The sequence below is a fragment of the Limulus polyphemus genome, unplaced genomic scaffold, assembly GCF_000517525.1.
Source record: "Limulus polyphemus unplaced genomic scaffold, Limulus_polyphemus-2.1.2 Scaffold2008, whole genome shotgun sequence".
Classification (NCBI taxonomy): domain Eukaryota; kingdom Metazoa; phylum Arthropoda; class Merostomata; order Xiphosura; family Limulidae; genus Limulus; species Limulus polyphemus.
The window spans coordinates 173,804-192,215 of NW_013667618.1; the positions used below are offsets into that span (position 1 = coordinate 173,804).

Genomic DNA, 18,412 nt, shown 5'->3' on the forward strand with positions numbered 1-18,412 from the left:
CCAGATGATACAACTCGGTGTTTTTGAAGTGACTAGTATATCCGTGCCAGATGATACAACTCGGTGTTTTTGAAGTGTCTACTATATCCGTGCCAGATGATACAACTCGGTATTTTTGAAGTGACTATCATATCCGTACCAGTGATATAAGTCGATATTTTTCAAATGACTAGTATATCCGTACCAGGTGATACAACAGGTATTTTTGAAGTGACTAGTATATCCGTGCCAGATGATACAACTCGGTGTTTTTGAAGTGACTAGTATATCCGTGCCAGATGATACAACTCGGTGTTTTTCAAGTGACTACTATATTCGTACCAGTGATATAAGTCGATATTTTTCAAGTGACTACTATATCCATACCAGATGATACAACTCGTCAATTTTCAAGTGACTACTATATCCGTACCAGGTGATATAAATCGGTATTTTTGAAGTGACTAGTATATCCGTACCAGGTGATATAACTCGGTATTTTTGAAGTGACTATCATATCCGTACCAGTGATATATAAGTCGATATTTTTCAAATGACTAGTATATCCGTACCATGTGATACAACTCGGTATTTTTCAAGTGACTACTATATATGTATCAGGTGATACAACTTTGTATTTTTGAAGTGACTGCTATATCCGTACCAGTGATACAACTCTAGATATACCTTATAATTTGCTTTTTTGTAACATAACTAGTAAGTGTTTTTAAAAAGAGTGAAATCGAAAATTATTTCCAATGAACCCAATTTGATCCAACATAACAGTGTTTGGAAGTGACTTAATAGGATGTTGGAGGTAATAATGATACAAAAAATAATATTATGATATTAGGTTTATATGAACCAAAAGAAATAACTGATAAAATGAAAAGGTAAAACGTATTTGAAACAACAAAATCACCATTTACAGTCTATGAGCCTTCTTGGATAATAGACCAAATATTCAATACTCAGGACTAGAAAGAACTTAACATTTCAGACAACAAACTGATTCATTGACTATTCAAGTTACTGTTGTCATACTGCGGAGACTTAGCGACACTATCAGTTTTCAAGGTAATTTTACTATTTCCCATACGAATCAGGAACTACACAGGGACCGAGCCCGTGTCGAAAGAGTTAATAGACTAAGTTTCTTTGGAAGTTTCTGAAGAAATAAACCCATTTGATCTTTATATGCTTTTAACATGCTGTTGCAGAAACAAATGAATATCACGTAATCTTTTTTGTTTTATCTAATAACTGTTTATGCTATTTAAACAATGACCCCATTCCAAGGAGAGCATCCTCTCCCGGATGCTCAGCAGTAAGTTTGGAACCCCAAACGGTAAAATTGGGGGTTTGATCCCTGCAACTGGCACAGCGCAGGTAGCCTATTGTGCAGCTGTGCGCTAAAATAACAAAAAACATGGATATTTTGATCTATTTTAATAAAACATAATTGATTTAGAACAATGGTTTTATTTTTTATTACTTTATATAATTTAGCCTATAAATCAGTAAACCCGAAGGAAGTCATTATTCCCAATTTTACCGAGAGTGGAAAGTAATTTCTTGGACACATAACCACGTGGATTTCCTGAAAGTTTTTACTTCGTATTTCTTTACTTCACAAATACTTACCATATTTTAAGAGAAACTGTTTACGACAACTTCCTTCAACTAGTAACTTGCAAGATCTACACACCAGTTCAAAATTACCTAACTATAATTCCAATAACATACATTAGGTATTTCCAGGTTATAATAGATTCATAAGCTTCGAGTAGCATATGTACATACATAATTTTCATTTACTTAAGAAATAGTTTAAAACACGAAAGCTAAAAAAAATGGTTGAGATATCAAAACTAGCATTTTACTTTGAACAAGATGTGCAACTATTTTAATTATTGCTTGTTCAACAGGGTAAGTAAAAATAAACAAAGAGAAACGGGATGTAATGAAAACGTCATTTAAAAAAACTGTGTAGCGTGAGAATGAGTTAGATCGTGGTAGCGGCACAGTGGCATTTACAACGCTAGAAACCGTGTTTCGATATCCGTGGGTAGAGCACACGTAGCCCATGGTGATTTTTGTGCTTAACTTCAAACAAACAAAATTGTTGTAATTATATATTTGTATTCCTGTATTATTTGATTAAATGCCAAGTATTTTCTAAAAAATGGTAAAATCACTTGCAGCAATCATTTGAAAACTTAAATAAAAATATAAACTTCTTTGATGTTATAAAATCATAACAAACGTTCTAGACTCTAGAGAACTTCTAAAGAAATATGTATCAGAAAATTATTACATTATAAACCTAACATCAAAATAAGACAATTAGTAACAAACAAACAAAAAAAACAACAACCCAAGCCAGGGTACTTGTGAAGGTTTTAACATTGGGTGTTGCAGATTTCATGAAAGTCGTTAAAATATTAAGTTAACTGTCAGTAAAAAAAGACTTATTATTGAAAGCTCAGAATTAATTATTAGATTGAATGCCGGTTCTTTGTTTTCAGTAACTTATTGTTGATTTAAAATAAAATACTCACAGCTGCTGGTGTCAGGGATTTCGTGAAGACGTAATATGATTGGACTAGTTAGCTTACTAAAGTAAGATAAGTTTTGATTTGTTGGATATTTTTTGTGGTTTGTTAGATGTGACGAAACACAAGTAACAATCTAATCACGGTGTTGCTGAAACAAATCTGTATACTAGGGCTTTATTCCATTTTGCCATTTCCACGACAGCTGCTGCTAAAGCATGCTTCAACGCGTAAAAATTGGAAATGTTTTGTAACAAGGCTTTCTTCATTATGGCTACTCGTGACTTAAAGATCACGAAACAGTAACTTTTAATAATACCCAAAAATCTTTAAAAGTTGTCATTATCGAATAACTTTTGAGTTGCATAAGAACACAATACTTACAACTGAAACCACATACAAAGCACGCTATTGACATGGCATTCTGTAAGCTTAGACATTTTCATCTTCGAATCATTTTTTGATTTTCAAATACACATACGTAAGACCGTGAAGATTACAGTTAAAGTCATTTGCCAATAATTTACTATTTATTCTAATTAATGGAAAAACAAAATGTTTGGATTTAGATTATGTGTCATAATCAGAATACTTGTAAGTTAAAACACGTTTCTTTGAAGTTTCGAACAGTCTGAAATAACTAAGAATAATAACAACTATCAAAAACTAGAGCAATTAAACGGAAAGGATTTTCTACTTTACAGACTTACTGGAAACTGTTAACGATATCAAAGTAGAAAGGTGTTTCTTATAACTAACTGTACAATATCTTTGAAAAATGTCAGTGGAACTTCAACTGGTTGATCCTTCCAGAGAATGACGATTTCGGTTCTATTTAAAATAAAATTGTTATCTCGTATCCCAGGTTATAGCTATGTAATATAAATCAATTATTTTATGATTAATTATGTGATCGACAGTACTGTTCGTCTCACAGCGCCACCCCACATCTAAAACATAAAATATTAAGCATAATGGAAAACCATAATGCCAAATTACAAAATGCGAAGAGTAATAAAAAACAACAACAACAAACACTTTACCATCCTGCATCTGTACCACACATCTTCTCTGCCAACTTGCTCTACTAAAAAAGATTAATACAGAAGTGACGTGAAATACACGTATATTATTATTGATTTGTTTTACTATCATAATTTATGTTAGTGGAAATGATATTTATTGTAAATATGTAACTTTTTTTGCAATTGATGTTATTTTTTAAGAAAGAAGGAAGTATCTGAATTATTTGTAACGACTAAACTTCCACAAGTACAGCTGAGCAAACACCTATAAGGCATGCTAGTTCACAAAGATAAAGACGATGTCCAAAATTCAACAAAGAGCAGACAATGGCATTGATGAAGAGAGTTTGAAACTTCGGCAGAATCAGAAAGATTTATGAAAAGAAAGGGCTGGATAAATTACAAACAGCCGTGAATGGCGAGAAGTATCCCCAGGGAAGAAAGGGCTGGATAAATTACAAACAGCCGTGAATGGCGAGAAGTATCCCCAGGGAAGAAAAGGCTGGATAAATTACAAACAGCCGTGAATGGCGAGAAGTATCCCCAGGGAAGAAAGGGCTGGATAAATTACAAACAGCCGTGAATGGCGAGAAGTATCCCCAGGGAAGAAAAGGCTGGATAAATTACAAACAGTCGTGAATGGCGAGAAGTATCCCCAGAGAAGAAAGGGCTGGATAAATTACAAACAGCCGTGAATGGCGAGAAGTATCACCAGAGAAGAAAGGGCTGGATAAATTACAAACAGCCGTGAATGGCGAGAAGTATCCCCAGGGAAGAAAGGGCTGGATAAATTACAAACAGCCGTGAATGACAAGAAGTATCCCCAGGGAAGAAAGAGCTGGATAAATTACAAACAGCCGTGAATGGCGAGAAATATCCCCAGGGATATTGGCTTCTCGATTCTAACATAGCGAGGCTAAATTATCAGGTATTTCCACAACAACTGCTATTAAAGCATATTTTAACACGTGGTACTAACTAGTAAAAATAGGAAAAGTCTTGTAACAAGCCTTTGTCATGGCACTCTACTCGTGGCTTGAAGACCACGGAAACCTAACTTATAGTTATAAGAACTTCATTTGCTGATATAATTGAATAACGTTATAAATTACACAATAACACATCATTGTTACATACAACATGTACAACTGACACTATGTACAATGCACATTGTTGACATTCTGCTGGATCCTTATACACCATTTCCCTCGTAAGTAATTGCTTTGTTCAGAATCATATGGTGAAGCAGTTTTGAAAGTTTGAACTCTTTATTAACACGAGTAAACATTTTATTTCCATATACTGTTACTTCCTAACTTTGCTTTCAGACCTCCTTGAAACACATTAATATATTATCTGTTCAGGACACTTTTTCGTTCACGTTGGCATGTGAAACTAGGTACTACTTTGCCTAATTCTAAATGGATGTCCAGATGTTTCTGAATAAGCAGCTTGATCCTTCTACTGATATCTGTTTGAAGAAATCTTGGTGTTTAAATTGTTTCTCTCAAAGTAAAGACCAGAAGTTTACCTGAATACAGAAAACGCGTTTTTTTCTAAATCCTCCCCAACATAGAAGATCCTGGAAAGTTGTAGACGTGCGTTTTATCCACTTTTAGTGAACTTAGATTGGTCGATGAATTTCTGTTAAAATCCGGCAATGACTTCGTAAGCTTCAAGTATTGACATCAGAATATAGAGGAGCCACAGACTGGCGAAGAATAAGACTGTGGGCAGCTTATACTTCTTCGGGCCTCCGAGTTCTCCTCCGACGGCATTATGGCGTCGCAACATGAGGACAAGCGCGGTTATGAACGCACAGACACAAAAGAGTGTTACAGAAAACGCCAAGTTGCCAGGGTCAACTAAAAACGGAGTACCCTTGGCTGCGTGGTAGATAGCTGCTAACGACCAGGCGACCCCGATGCCAAGGAACACGTTAACGGCATTGCTTCCTGTCACATTCCCTATGGAAGAGTCGGCGTATCTATCGTTGACAGCCGCTACTTTACTAGCAAAAGTATCTGAAAATGAAAGATAACTTTTCAAAGTGTGCTAAAAAGCATGAAAATATTACAGATGTTTTAAAATCATATATGATACTTTTGTTACTGTATAATATTTAATCAGTAACAGAAACAAATTATTATGGTAGATATTTTTATTATATAACAAAATGCTTAAATAACAACTATTTTCGTATCATCAGGGTTGGAAACGGAAGCATCTCAGAAATCTCTTAGAGTTTGCATTAGTGAGGGCCTTGACTCTTTAAAAAAATTCCAACATGATAATTTGTACTCATTGAAAACATAGTACTGTTACAATACGTTAAAAGGACAATAGCATCTGCAGTTTTCACGACATCTTTATATTTCAGTTACTAGACTAAAGCTGTTTATCATTTCAGTCCCCCAAGTACTTAAGAGATAATCTCCAGGGTTTATAACATTACATTTCTGGATTCAATCCCTACGGTGGACATAGTATAGTATAGCTTTACGCTAAAAACCAGTTCATTGTTTAAGAATTCATTCAATTTTTATTCAACTAGACAATACTTCATATGTTGTTTAGTTAAATGTTAAATCAATCAAAGCCTCCAAATAAATGAAACCAAGATGTTTCCGTCAGCAATACAGACTTAAAACGAAATAGTAGTATAAAATCAAAAAGTATTTGTTAATATTCAGGCCAGTCGGCTTTCATATTTGATTTTGTTAAATTATAAGTTAAACGAGGAAAATCTTTTCATGTTACAAAATAGATGGCGCTGCTTGCTAGTTTTATAATGATGAAAATTATTTACAATAATCTTTGATAGGTTGTTTAGGCAGAGCATTCATAATGAATCTAAATTTCAAATGGACAGCAACTGCCTGTTGTAGAAACCTACAAATGTAGAGGACGACGTTTCGAAAGTCTTCCACCTTTCATCTTCAAGTCAGTGTTGTGTAGTTTGGTCTTTATATTGTTCTAGTGGATTGTGGAGAGCGTGTTATGATTGTGGCTTCATTGTCCATAATCAGATGCTGTAGGCTGATCTGGCTTCATTATTGTCCATAATCAGACGTCGTAAGTTGATTAAGAGAAAATCAGAATAGCTGAATCACCACACGATTAAAAAACAAAAAAACAAAACGAAATGTATGGAAATTATATTGGATTTGTTGCATTAGTAAACTGCCAATCAATAGAAAAACTTGTACAGCACTCACAGCAGTTATTGAAAATGTTGTCGTATCAGAAGACCTTAAGATCGTGTACGCAAGAATAAAGCTTGCTGATATTCAAAGGCGTCGCTAGGCAATTAAAAGATTCGGGGTTCGGGAATTTTCGACGTTTCAGTATGATATCGATCAGGGTTTTCTATTCTGGTATTTCAAGACATCAACTGGGGGATTCAGGGCATGGGTCCCGTGTGCCAGTGACTAGCGACGTCTCTGCTTATCTTATATTTCCCTGACTTGAGGTAGTGAGAAAAACATTCAGAGTTGCTAGTAGTAAAATGCATGTTATAATATAAGAACAAACATTATTGAGAACTCTTAATATAAAGTGTGATACACTGTCCAGTACAGAAGGCCCACTATTCATGCAGGTGGGTGAAAATATCACAAACAAAAGTAGGCCCTTTGGAAAACAGCTCTAAATTTTCTTGGTCTTACCTGGAATACTCGTGCCCAGAGCAACAAAGACAATAGCAGTTACCGAGTCTTTTACACCCAGAGTACAGCCGAAGTGGGAAGCCAAGTCGCCTATAAAGGCAGTGAGAAGGCCGATCACAACAATCGAAAAGACGAAACACAGCCATCCATCAACGTAGTCTGTGGAAAGGAACCAGAAAATTCAAGTTAGACTACAGACTACAAATACTACGTTTTACTAATTGTAATAATGATAACACTTTGACGAAACTGAACGGAATTTGAAAGGTTCAAGTAAGAATGCTGAGAGAAAAATGATTATATTGCTCTCAAGTGGATTCATGTATTTGTTTGATATCAGTTTCTATATTATAGTCTATACTTCTCTTAACATACCTCTGTATTCACCTACATTTCTCACTACAGACTGACTTCGAAAAAGATCTTGTAAAATTCTTGAGGCACAACTTGAATATCGAATTAGAAATGTTTACACACATATATATTTAAGTATTTTTGAAATTGCAGAATTAAAAATACGTTGAATTATTGAAGTCTTCCTCACTCTTCTTTTGTTAATTCTGTTATGTTAGTTATTAACATCAATAATAAAAATAAATCATCATAGCTACTCATGAAGTACTGAAAGATGGATATACTGATTAGTTATCAATCAATAAAGTAAATTAATTATATATAAAGCTACCGTTAGTCACATTTTAAATTTGTTTTGAATGTTCCAGTCTGTTCTTTCGAATTATTTCAGCGACACCTACCTGTAGGGGGAACGAAAGCAAAAAGAACTTTCCAAAAAATAGTAAAGAAATGTATCACATAGTCAGAACATGTCGGTAACTTATCCTCATCATCTTCGTCGCCCTCTACATTTTCGTCATCATCTAACAGAAACGAATAATTTTCAATACTTTATAATACTCACGATTGCTTGTGCATCGTCAAAACTTCACATTTTGAGCTAAAGAATTTAAAGAATAAATTTTAAAATGTATCTTCATAACTTATTTTCTTATGTATTAAAATGTAAATGTTTAATTATCTGACTTTATTCCACTGTGTGTCATTTTTTAAGATTAACTGAAAACATTGACTATATAAGATTCTAGAGATAGAAAGTGAAACACGAGCAAAAAATTCCTATTTGTTGATTATGTATAGCTACAATCGTAAGGTATCTATCTGCTTGTTCGTTGCCATAATTGAAAACTGTGTTCATGCACAGTCACTTAGAAACACACTTAAAACTCACGGCAAGGCACAAATCAATTTGCTCGCAATGGTTTCAAGAACACGTTCAATAAACCAACGGAATGTGAAGCAATATTCTTTTTACAAACGTGTCGCACTACATCATTCCGACTGATAACAGCTGTGTATTCAATTAGAAACAATCTAACACCAGCTGGAACTATATTTTCACATTAGATCGTGATGCATATGTTGATTACGGTATAGGGAGGAACGAGACGTAGTGAATATACCGATCATTGTATCCTGTGGAATGGCACCATCAATGTAAAACCTTACAGGATTCATAACGTATGACTTTTTGGGCTGCAGTATCTTAGTATTCTCGGTCCTGGCTAATTTCAGCCTTACTGGTGATAATTTCCACCACAAACTGTTTGAAGAAGAAGGATTGAATGAATGATTTTCTGAACTTCTATCGCATCATGCTTTATAAAGTGTTATTAAGAGGCACCCCATACCATTAAGTGACTTTAGATATTAAAGATGCCATGAAAACAGCTCTTTCAGAAATGGTAGAAGATACTCTAATTTTGAGCATGCAACATCGACGACAGAATGCATTTGTTTTTCGTGGTGATCATAATCCGTGTTGACGTAAAATGTTATGAGTTGTAAGGACGTAAAACCACTTCTATTAAAAGTCCATCTGCAAGCTTGGGTTGATTGAACAATATTACCACATGACATGTCATCAAATGCCTGACTTGCATAAAACTTTATCGAGTGGACTGATTAAAATTAATTTATAAAATTTTGTATTTTATTACGTAAAAAGCATCCTTTGGTGGATTTGAACAGAATATTTTTATAGTCTTGTGCTTGGTCTGCTTGAGCAGTATATATATATATATATTATAGTATCTGTTAAGACATCCTTTAGTGTAAGCTAATACTGGATCATCACTGGTATGTGTTAAGACATCTTTTAGTGTAAGCTATCACTGGATCATCACTAGTATGTGTTAAGACATCTTTTAGTGTAAGCCAGCACTGAATTTCCTGTAGATATGTTAAGACATATTTTAATATAATACAACACTGAATCTCTTGTAGATATGTTAAGACATATTTTAATATAATACAACACTGGATCTCCTGTCGTATCTGTTAAGACATCCTTTAGTGTAAGTCAACACTGGATGTCTTGTATTGTCTGTCAAGATATATTTTAGTGTACACGTTATTTCGTGTACATAACAACTCTGAAAGAATGTTTTTGTGTATACATGATGACTTTGAAAGAAACTTATTTTGTGTATATTACAGCTGTAAAGATACCTATTCCGTGTAAATTGGAACTCTGGAGAAAACTTATTTCGTGTAACGGTAAAGCTGAAGAATTTTCCTTCGTGTATATAACAACACTGAATGTAATCTATTTTGTGTACATTACAACATTGAATGGAATCTATTTCGTGTACATTATAACTCCGAAGGCAACTTATTTCGTGTACATTACAACACTGAGATGAAACTTATGCACATTACAATTGTAAAATAAACTTCTTTGGTATACATAAAACGCTGAATGAAACTATTTTGTGTTTATAACGATTTTGACATTTTTACTCCGAAGAGAAGTTATTCTGAGTATATCTATACAACGAAAGACAAACATCTCCAAGATAATTTATCTATAGAACCACTTTAAGAAATTTAAAAATAACGACATGTACGTAAAATACTAATTTCTTTATTAATTTATCAAATACATACAACTACTCTGTCGTGAGCTGCTATGCTAGAACGTTCTTCTCAGTTAATATGAACTACTTCCTAAATCTTCGATCGTGCCCAGTTTAATTGCGGCGAGTACGTACACAACAGTGAGGTCAGTCTTGATAAACTTACTGCAAACATTCCAGTGACAGTGAACGCCGGCTTCCATGACCACGTTTAAAACAGACAAAATGGATAAACGTCTATAGGAATTGCTGTGACTCCCATGAAAACAGCCTTTTATTTGGAGATGTTTTTGAACCTTTGTCAACGTTAAATCCTAACTTATTATCTTGTTAATGGTGTCAGAAGATATGCCTAGCTTCATCGCAAAGTTATTTTTGTATTCTTTTAGGTTTTGTTTTTACACATTTTTGTTCCCCACACTCCTATTGATTTGTCCATTGCAGCTCGAAATCAGAGGTGTGAAAAAATAATATATCAGATCTATCTCCTGTCTCCCATAAGTCACTGCCCAATAAGCCTTTCGTACGATACCAGAACTCATCAGTAAATATATTGTATTGGATATAGCGTTTCATAGATCTTTAGTCTCTCATTGTTCGGCTCAACTGATGAGTTCTGGAACTGAAAGAAAGTGTGGAAAAAACATCTGCTGTTGAATTGTTTTTTTTCTCAATGTTCATGAGTTTCGACTACCTTTAACACTTTTCATATTGATGTATTTGTAGATTGACTGCTAGTGATCTTATGTACAACACTGAATTTTAGAAAGACTGAACTTATATTCTATAAAAAATAAATGACGCACAATGAACAACGGATTCTTAAAAGAAACTAATTGTAGAGTTTGGAAATAGAAAAAAAAAAACGAAAGCAGCTGATTTTTATGCTTTATGTTCTAATATGGTGCGCAATAAATTATCTTAACAATACTTCTGTCTATGTATAAACGTATTGTTATTCCTACAAACAAGATTATGTTAACTTTCAAGAAAAACTGTTTTATTTGACACTTACCAGGGCTAACAGTAATGGCTTGTACAAACTGTTCTTTCCATGACGAAGTGCCAATTGTCAGCGACACGTTAGCTTTCTGAAACAGCTTGTCCACTGTATTCTGTGACAAAAACAAACACGCATACATATACGTATATATATAAAACGAATCATTGTAGTAGTATTATTAAAAATAAATACTAACTATTAATAAAAAGTATAAATATTTTAGAAATCAGTGAATGATAAAGAAACTGGATATGGCCTAGTGAATAGCGTGTTGGGCTGCAGGTCGATTGGTCTAAAGTTCGAGCCTCGACTTTACGCTGAACATCTCCACACTTTCATCTATGGAGACATGAAAATTGCCACAATCAACTCCACTATTCGGTTAATAGTAGTCGCGTAGGCGGTGGGTAATTGTTTTTTGCTAACGGTTAAGGATGGTTATTTCTGAGCCTTGGAGTCACTGCTGTTTATCCAATGTGTCGCATAAAGTGTCTTTCAGGTTGAAATATCAAATAGTGAATGTCAAGAATTATTTAATTTCTTTTTATAATAGGTAGCTTTAAATGTATTTTAATTTTTATCACTTTAAAACTAGGTAAGTTGTATTTATGAAAGGAGTGGAATGGCTATTGGAATGATATGTAACAGTTCTTTTCCGATGCAAGGTATTCTTATACTCAAGTCATAAAGATGTGTTCAGATCAAAAATGTAAAATTTCCAATAAAGGGGTGTTCCTTGTAGTTAATGGCACTGGAAAACAAAGGAATACAGGTCAACTTTGGGACACAGTCCCATAGAGTAAGTGACCTGCAAAAGTCGTGCCCCAGCTGTGGTAAGCAAAGAGCGGCGTCTTGTAACAGTTGAGAAACCACGATCACAAAGGTCAGTGGTAAAAGTCTTCCACGTATCTCTGACAAAAAAACAAACAACAAAACGCAAAATAATGAAGAATGATCCCAGTCTGTAAAAAAAGAGGCCAACATGGTATAAGTTCGCCAAAATAAGGCTTTCAGTCATCTCCCATTCAACTGTTCCATATCTAGAGCAACAAGAGAATGAAACGGTTATTCATACTACTCCAGTTGAAGACATATTGGATAAGTTGTTGGATGCATTGCTTATGGATTTACGTGTGATCGGACTGTTGAAACTGGCACTTGGAAACAATTGTTATCGTACAATAGATTATAGAAAGATTGCAGGAAAGAGTGGTATGCTTTGGAGATGACTGTCTTACGACAGAGTTTTTTGCACTGATTACTAAGATTATTATTAAGATGCACGGTCATCAGACAGAGCATGACAGGATGTGATGACATAGACTGTAACGACGTGGTGATGCTCCAAATGCGTTTTATTTTAATATATTCAACTCTCTGTAGGGGTTTCTAGTGTTGGGAAGTTGCATATCGTCATACCTCGGAGCACCAGTTGCTGCTGCTTGGAATGCAAGTAAACCTCGCCCAACAGTCCGTAAAATGTACTCCTGATTCCAAAGAGAATATTAAAATATACACTAAGGTTCGCTTGTCAATTTATTAGTTACAAAGAAAAAATTGACAGATAAAGTAGAAGGTGAGTAATATTTCTATTTTGAGAAATGTCTGCAGAGATGTGAAATGGAATATAAATATAAACTAATAGGAAAGTTATTGCTATTCTTGGTTTGCACTATCACGTTTAACTTTATTGCATTAGAACTGTTTCTATATAAATAATTAAGATGTTACCGTTAGAAATATTTATTTCTTCAGTTTGGTTTTTAGGCTTAGTAAAGACTAACTGACGTAACACTACTGAATGGCCACAAATCTTACTCTTGCTGGTTCTTGAGGTTTTAAGTAATATGCACGAACTGCTACTCGTGAACATATCTTTAATTCGTTTTTTATGCAGTGTTTCTTTGACTAAATTATGCTTTCAGTTAGTAATATTACTATGAAAACTTTGAAACAAACAAATACAGTGATCTACATTTTGTTTTGAATTTGGAACTACCACCTAGCTTTAAAGTTTAATTTGTGATTGTATTAAGTGGGAAAAATGATCTTTTTACTCGAAAATTCTCATGTAGTTTTATTATTAATCTTGTTTCTGATTGTATTAAATGGGTAAAAATTAAGTGTTTAGCTGGAGAGACTATGTTTTTTTGGGAAGTTCAGATTGTGATTGTATTGAAGGAAAAATAATGCATGTTTTTACTTGAACAGACTCGTTTAGTTTTCGAAAGTTTTAATACGATTGTATTATAAGATAAACAATTATGCGAACATTTAAAAGTATTCTGTAGTTTGATATTTTCAATCTAAACGGAATTATAATGTTATGTGATCAGTCAGAGACCTCAAGATTCAGACTTAGGCGCTCCTAATAAAGAACTGTTGATGAAAATCAAGTAGTCAGCAGCACCTGCCACCTACACGGCTATTCGTAACCAATTGAGTGCCAGTTTTATAAAGCGTCCTCAGCTGGAAGTGCGGAGGGTGTTTCAGTGGGACATCTTGGGCTCGAATCTAGGATCTTCTGTCCACATTTAAAACACTTGTGCCCTTGTTCTTTCAGTATACTCGGAAAGCAGGAACGTCGAACCTTGATAAATAAATTAAGTGGAAAATTGAAAATGGACTTTACGACCAAATAAAAAAAAGGTTTTTAGAACATCAAATGTTAACTGCTGGCAAATCCACATCTTTCTCTAACACAGCAAAAGGTGAAATACTTTTTCAAATATTGAACAACATCAAACAGAGATAAATTCCTTTGAGGTCATATTTCAAACAACATGTCGTAGAATGTAATTGTATGACTAAATGTGAGTACCTTATTCATATACAGATATATTTGTTATATAGCAGTTTTAATGTGAGTTGATCTCAAAGACGTATAGATATAAAGGTAAAACTATTTACTTTTTAAAGTAAAACCAAATGATCGTCAGAAACAGGTGGGTGTTTCAAGGGGCTTCAGATTTTCATATATAATTTATTTCCACGTTCGTAAGTTAAAGATTGATATGTTAAAAAAACAAAAACTGTTAAACCTGTTGTCCGTATAATCACGTGATAACATTTATATAAATCTATATATAAATATATCAGTATTATGGCTTTACGATTGTCATGCGACTAATACTAGAAAATCCCAGCTTACAGACACTAACAAAGATACTGTCTCCAAGTTTAACGACCACACATATCACCAATTGTTTTTTAATGTATTCGGATAAATACGATCAGGATGAAATAAAAATCATGTTAAATTTCTTTCCATGTATGTACATTGGTATCATTGAATGTGATTAAAAGTATATCCTCACTACAACCTCTTATTTCTTAATTATCAGGCCTAACAGAAAGCTGCTCCGTTTCTCTTACACAACAATTCCGATAAGATAAGTAGGTGTGTAATTTCTGTCTGCTGGCATATACCTCAGTTAATAAACTTACACAACAATTCCGATAAGATAAGTAGGTGTGTAATTTCTGTCTGCTGGCATATACTTCAGTTAATAAAGTTACACAACAATTCCGATAAGATAAGTAGGTGTGTAATTTCTGTCTGCTGGAATATACTTCAGTTAATAAACTTACACAACAATTCCGATAAGATAAGTAGGTGTGTAATTTCTGTCTGCTGGCATATACTTCAGTTAATAAACTTACACAACAATTCCGATAAGATAAGTAGGTGTGTAATTTCTGTCTGCTGGCATATACTTCAGTTAATAAACTTACACAACAATTCCGATAAGATAAGTAGGTGTGTAATTTCTGTCTGCTGGCGTATACTTTTTCAGTTAATAAACTTACACAAGAATTCCGATAAGATAAGTAGGTGTGTAATTTCTGTCTGCTGGCATATACTTCTGTTAATAAAAGAAAACCTACGATTTGAATAACGAGAATAATCAGATACTCGACAGAGGCGTCTTAACAGAGAGTGCTGGGTTATCAACTGCGAATTATATTATCATATTAATTTTCCGGGGGACATGTCCCCAGACCCTCCTACATTGAGCTGTAAAACCTGCATGTCCAGATTTGCACCCTCACTTTGCAACTCCTTTGTACACCACTACTCGAGTCACATAATTGACCTAATCGAGAGAAGCAGTACCCGAATCCGACATCATTATAAACCTACACCTTAACTGTCAAAGAAACACATACTGATCAAACGCAGAATAGTCCCTTATCATCAGGAAACTAAACCTTAACTGTACAAGAAACACGCCATACGCAGATTCATCGGACAGCATCAGGAAATTAAAGTTTAACTTCATAAGAAACACACACTCATGAGATAAGCGAAATATTCCATACTAATATAGTGAAAGAAAGATGGCGGGAAAAATGTAACAAAATATAAACATAGAAAACACAAACACTTAGATTCTTTGTGTAAAAGAAAATTCATATTGTCTAATATATATATATATATACTTGAAAAAATGAAATATTTATAAATATCACTACTAGCCAAAATATTTTTAATCGTGCTAGTGTATTATAAAATTTCTTAATTTTAAAAATAAATAGATTAAAATATTACTTCTCGTTTTCAAAACAAAATCCTGTATCATCATGATCGTTTGAAAGACATATTTTATGAAAAATAAAGTCTGTCAAAAAATTAAAGTCAAATTCGTATATCTAGAAACATTGATCTTGACCAACCAGTGGAAAGAACAGAGTGTGTCTGTATACATAAATTAAGAAAATGCAGATAATAATCGACAAATATTACAAGTTGACTGAATCATGTGATTACTGTTCAACATAATGGCTATGATTATGTGCTAACAGTCATTAATGTTAATTACAAAGCAGATAAAAACAATAAAACTAAAGATGTGTTACTAAAATAATCTTATGCGAACACAGCTTTTTTCATAGCCTACCTCTACAATTATGTTTCACTGTGTCAGGTGTATAACGCTGCTGAGATGGACATAATACTCAGTACAGTGGATTTAAGAAAGTACTTTATATTCACATGGTAATTTGGATGGAATCTTATAATTTGATAATAGGAAGATACACAAGATCTATAATTGAGTAAATGAATTCAGCTCTCTCTTTTTTGGGAGATTTAGTCATCCGCGCGCGACGCTGCGTCACGTGTAGGTGACGTGAACCTACTTCTTGTATAATCAACGAATCAGTCTTTCGAGAGCCATTAGGATTACTTAAGTATGCCTCTTTGTTCTCACTTTACAGATAAAACCTAATTACAATAATGGACTATTTATTATTCATATAAATGATTTTGACCTACAAAGTGGGTGTCTACTATTATTTAGATTGTTGTTTTTAATCACGTTTCACATATAGTTCCATGTGTACAATACCCACCGCAAGACCGTTTTTCTATTTTTCTAATACATCTTTGTTCACGATATCTATCTTCTGAAGTCAAAGACCAGCATAATGATTAGTTTGTTTGTTTTTAGAACAAAGTCACATTGGATTATCTGCTGTGTCCACCGCGGAGAAACGAACCCTGCATTTTAACACTGTAAGTCCACAGACTTACAGCTGTTCCACCTGGTCCAGTTTACTGATAAACGAGAGTTTGAAATGAGTTTTATTATAACTTTTCCAAGAGTTTTATGATACATATTTGTTTGCTGAAGCGAAAAGCTGCTTAAAATGAATTATGTGTTTTGTGCCCAGGATTTTAATCTTGAATTTTAACGTTTTAAGTCCTAAAGATTTAAGCCGCGGGGACAGGGTATTTTACGACACTTGCAAAAATGTCCTGTGTAGCTTCATACCGCCTATCCTTTATTTATAGTATGTAATAAATTGTAACTTTCTTGTCAGAACTCAGATTTCTCAGGTTTTTAATTTGCACTTTAGTATTAAATTTAGGATAAAATTGCCTTTGTAAATATCCAACTCAATAGGATACTTTTTATTGTTTTAGTATATTCTCTTGTAACTAAACAAGAATATATATATATTGTTTTATTTTCCGAATTAGTCGCGTAGTTTCAGGTTGAAGAATTTATAAATGTCCAAATTAATTCCTAAGTTTTAATTATCGAGTAAATGAGCCTGCAGATTAAACTTTACTAGAATTGTACGACTACAATAAAAAATAATAATTCACTAAGCTTTGTTAAACTGAGAGCAACAATATGACTCAAAATTTACTTATGTTTGGATTTATTCCTCTTGTCTAACGTAAAATCAATTGTAAAATATCAAGAGTTTTTCAAGCGTTCTGCATTTTCCGAAATCCGATCGATTACCGAATTCTATAAAATAACGTTAGTGTAATTTTTAACACCATAACTTGTATATTGCTCTTATCCTACATGAAAAATACATAACCAGTTAAGCAGATATTATTGAACTTAACGCAACGAGTCTTATCAATGGCACGAGATAATTGCAGTCGAGTCTAACTCTACAGATTTGTTTTCTTTACCATTGGATGAGAAATTATTTCAACAGTCTTTAATATAATTAACTGTAACTTTCTTTAAAATTGCCTGTTTTACTTACAACGAGTGTCTTGGTTTTCGTGTAATATATTCTGGTCCCAAGTCTTGTTAATTGACATTAATACTCGACCTCATGATCAGTTTTATTCTAGTTGAATTCACTGTACATTTCTATTATGTACATAAGGTTTTTTACCATTTTTTTTCGCTGTTATTATGTCCGGAATTCTCTGTACCAATTATTTTGAATTTCTTATTGACTTGAATTTTTGTATATAAGCATAATCCCCATAACAATATCGCATAGTTCGGGTTTTTGATACTTACTTTAACCCTATTCTAGTTTGACCTTACTTATCTTGGGGAATAAAGCGTTTTGAAGATTCGTGTTTCATTGAAACGGATACCTTGAATTCTCTACTTTCCACGATACGAATGGTAGTCTTGTATTGCTCCCCTAATCTCGGTCTTCCTAGTAAAGCAATCTTTTCAGCTTCTGTCATTTCTGCGTTTGGGGAGTTGTCATTGATGTCTTGTCTGGTGTTTTCTTGGACATCTGAAATGTAGATAATATCTTTGGATATGAAATAAAGCAAAGTGTACAAGTAAAACGATCTTTTAGTGCACACAAGAACCAATTAGTTTAGTTGTTCTAGTTAAATAAAACTGAAAAATAAAGGTTTGCAAACCTCTCAGAACGGACGTAATCTTCATATAATCAGAAGAGTTTTTACAAAGTTAAGTGAACAGACGTAATCTTCATCTAATCAGAAGAGTTTTTACAAAGTTAAGTGAAC

The 18,412-nt window shown here is 33.6% G+C and overlaps 1 protein-coding gene across 1 annotated transcript in view; it reads right to left on the reverse strand.

Annotated features, from left to right (window-relative positions):
- Window positions 1–1,435: 1,435 nt before the first annotated feature.
- Window positions 1,436–18,412, reverse strand: part of LOC106465643 (sodium/calcium exchanger 1-like) — a 19,369-nt gene continuing 2,392 nt past the window's right edge. The window contains exons 2-6 of the mRNA XM_013925877.2: window positions 18,023–18,171; window positions 11,176–11,275; window positions 7,983–8,105; window positions 7,228–7,386; window positions 1,436–5,583 (exon numbers count right to left, since the gene is read on the reverse strand). Coding sequence (XP_013781331.1) covers window positions 5,207–5,583; window positions 7,228–7,386; window positions 7,983–8,105; window positions 11,176–11,275; window positions 18,023–18,171 — 908 coding nt within the window. The 3' untranslated portion in view covers window positions 1,436–5,206. The remainder of the gene's footprint in view (window positions 5,584–7,227; window positions 7,387–7,982; window positions 8,106–11,175; window positions 11,276–18,022; window positions 18,172–18,412) is intronic.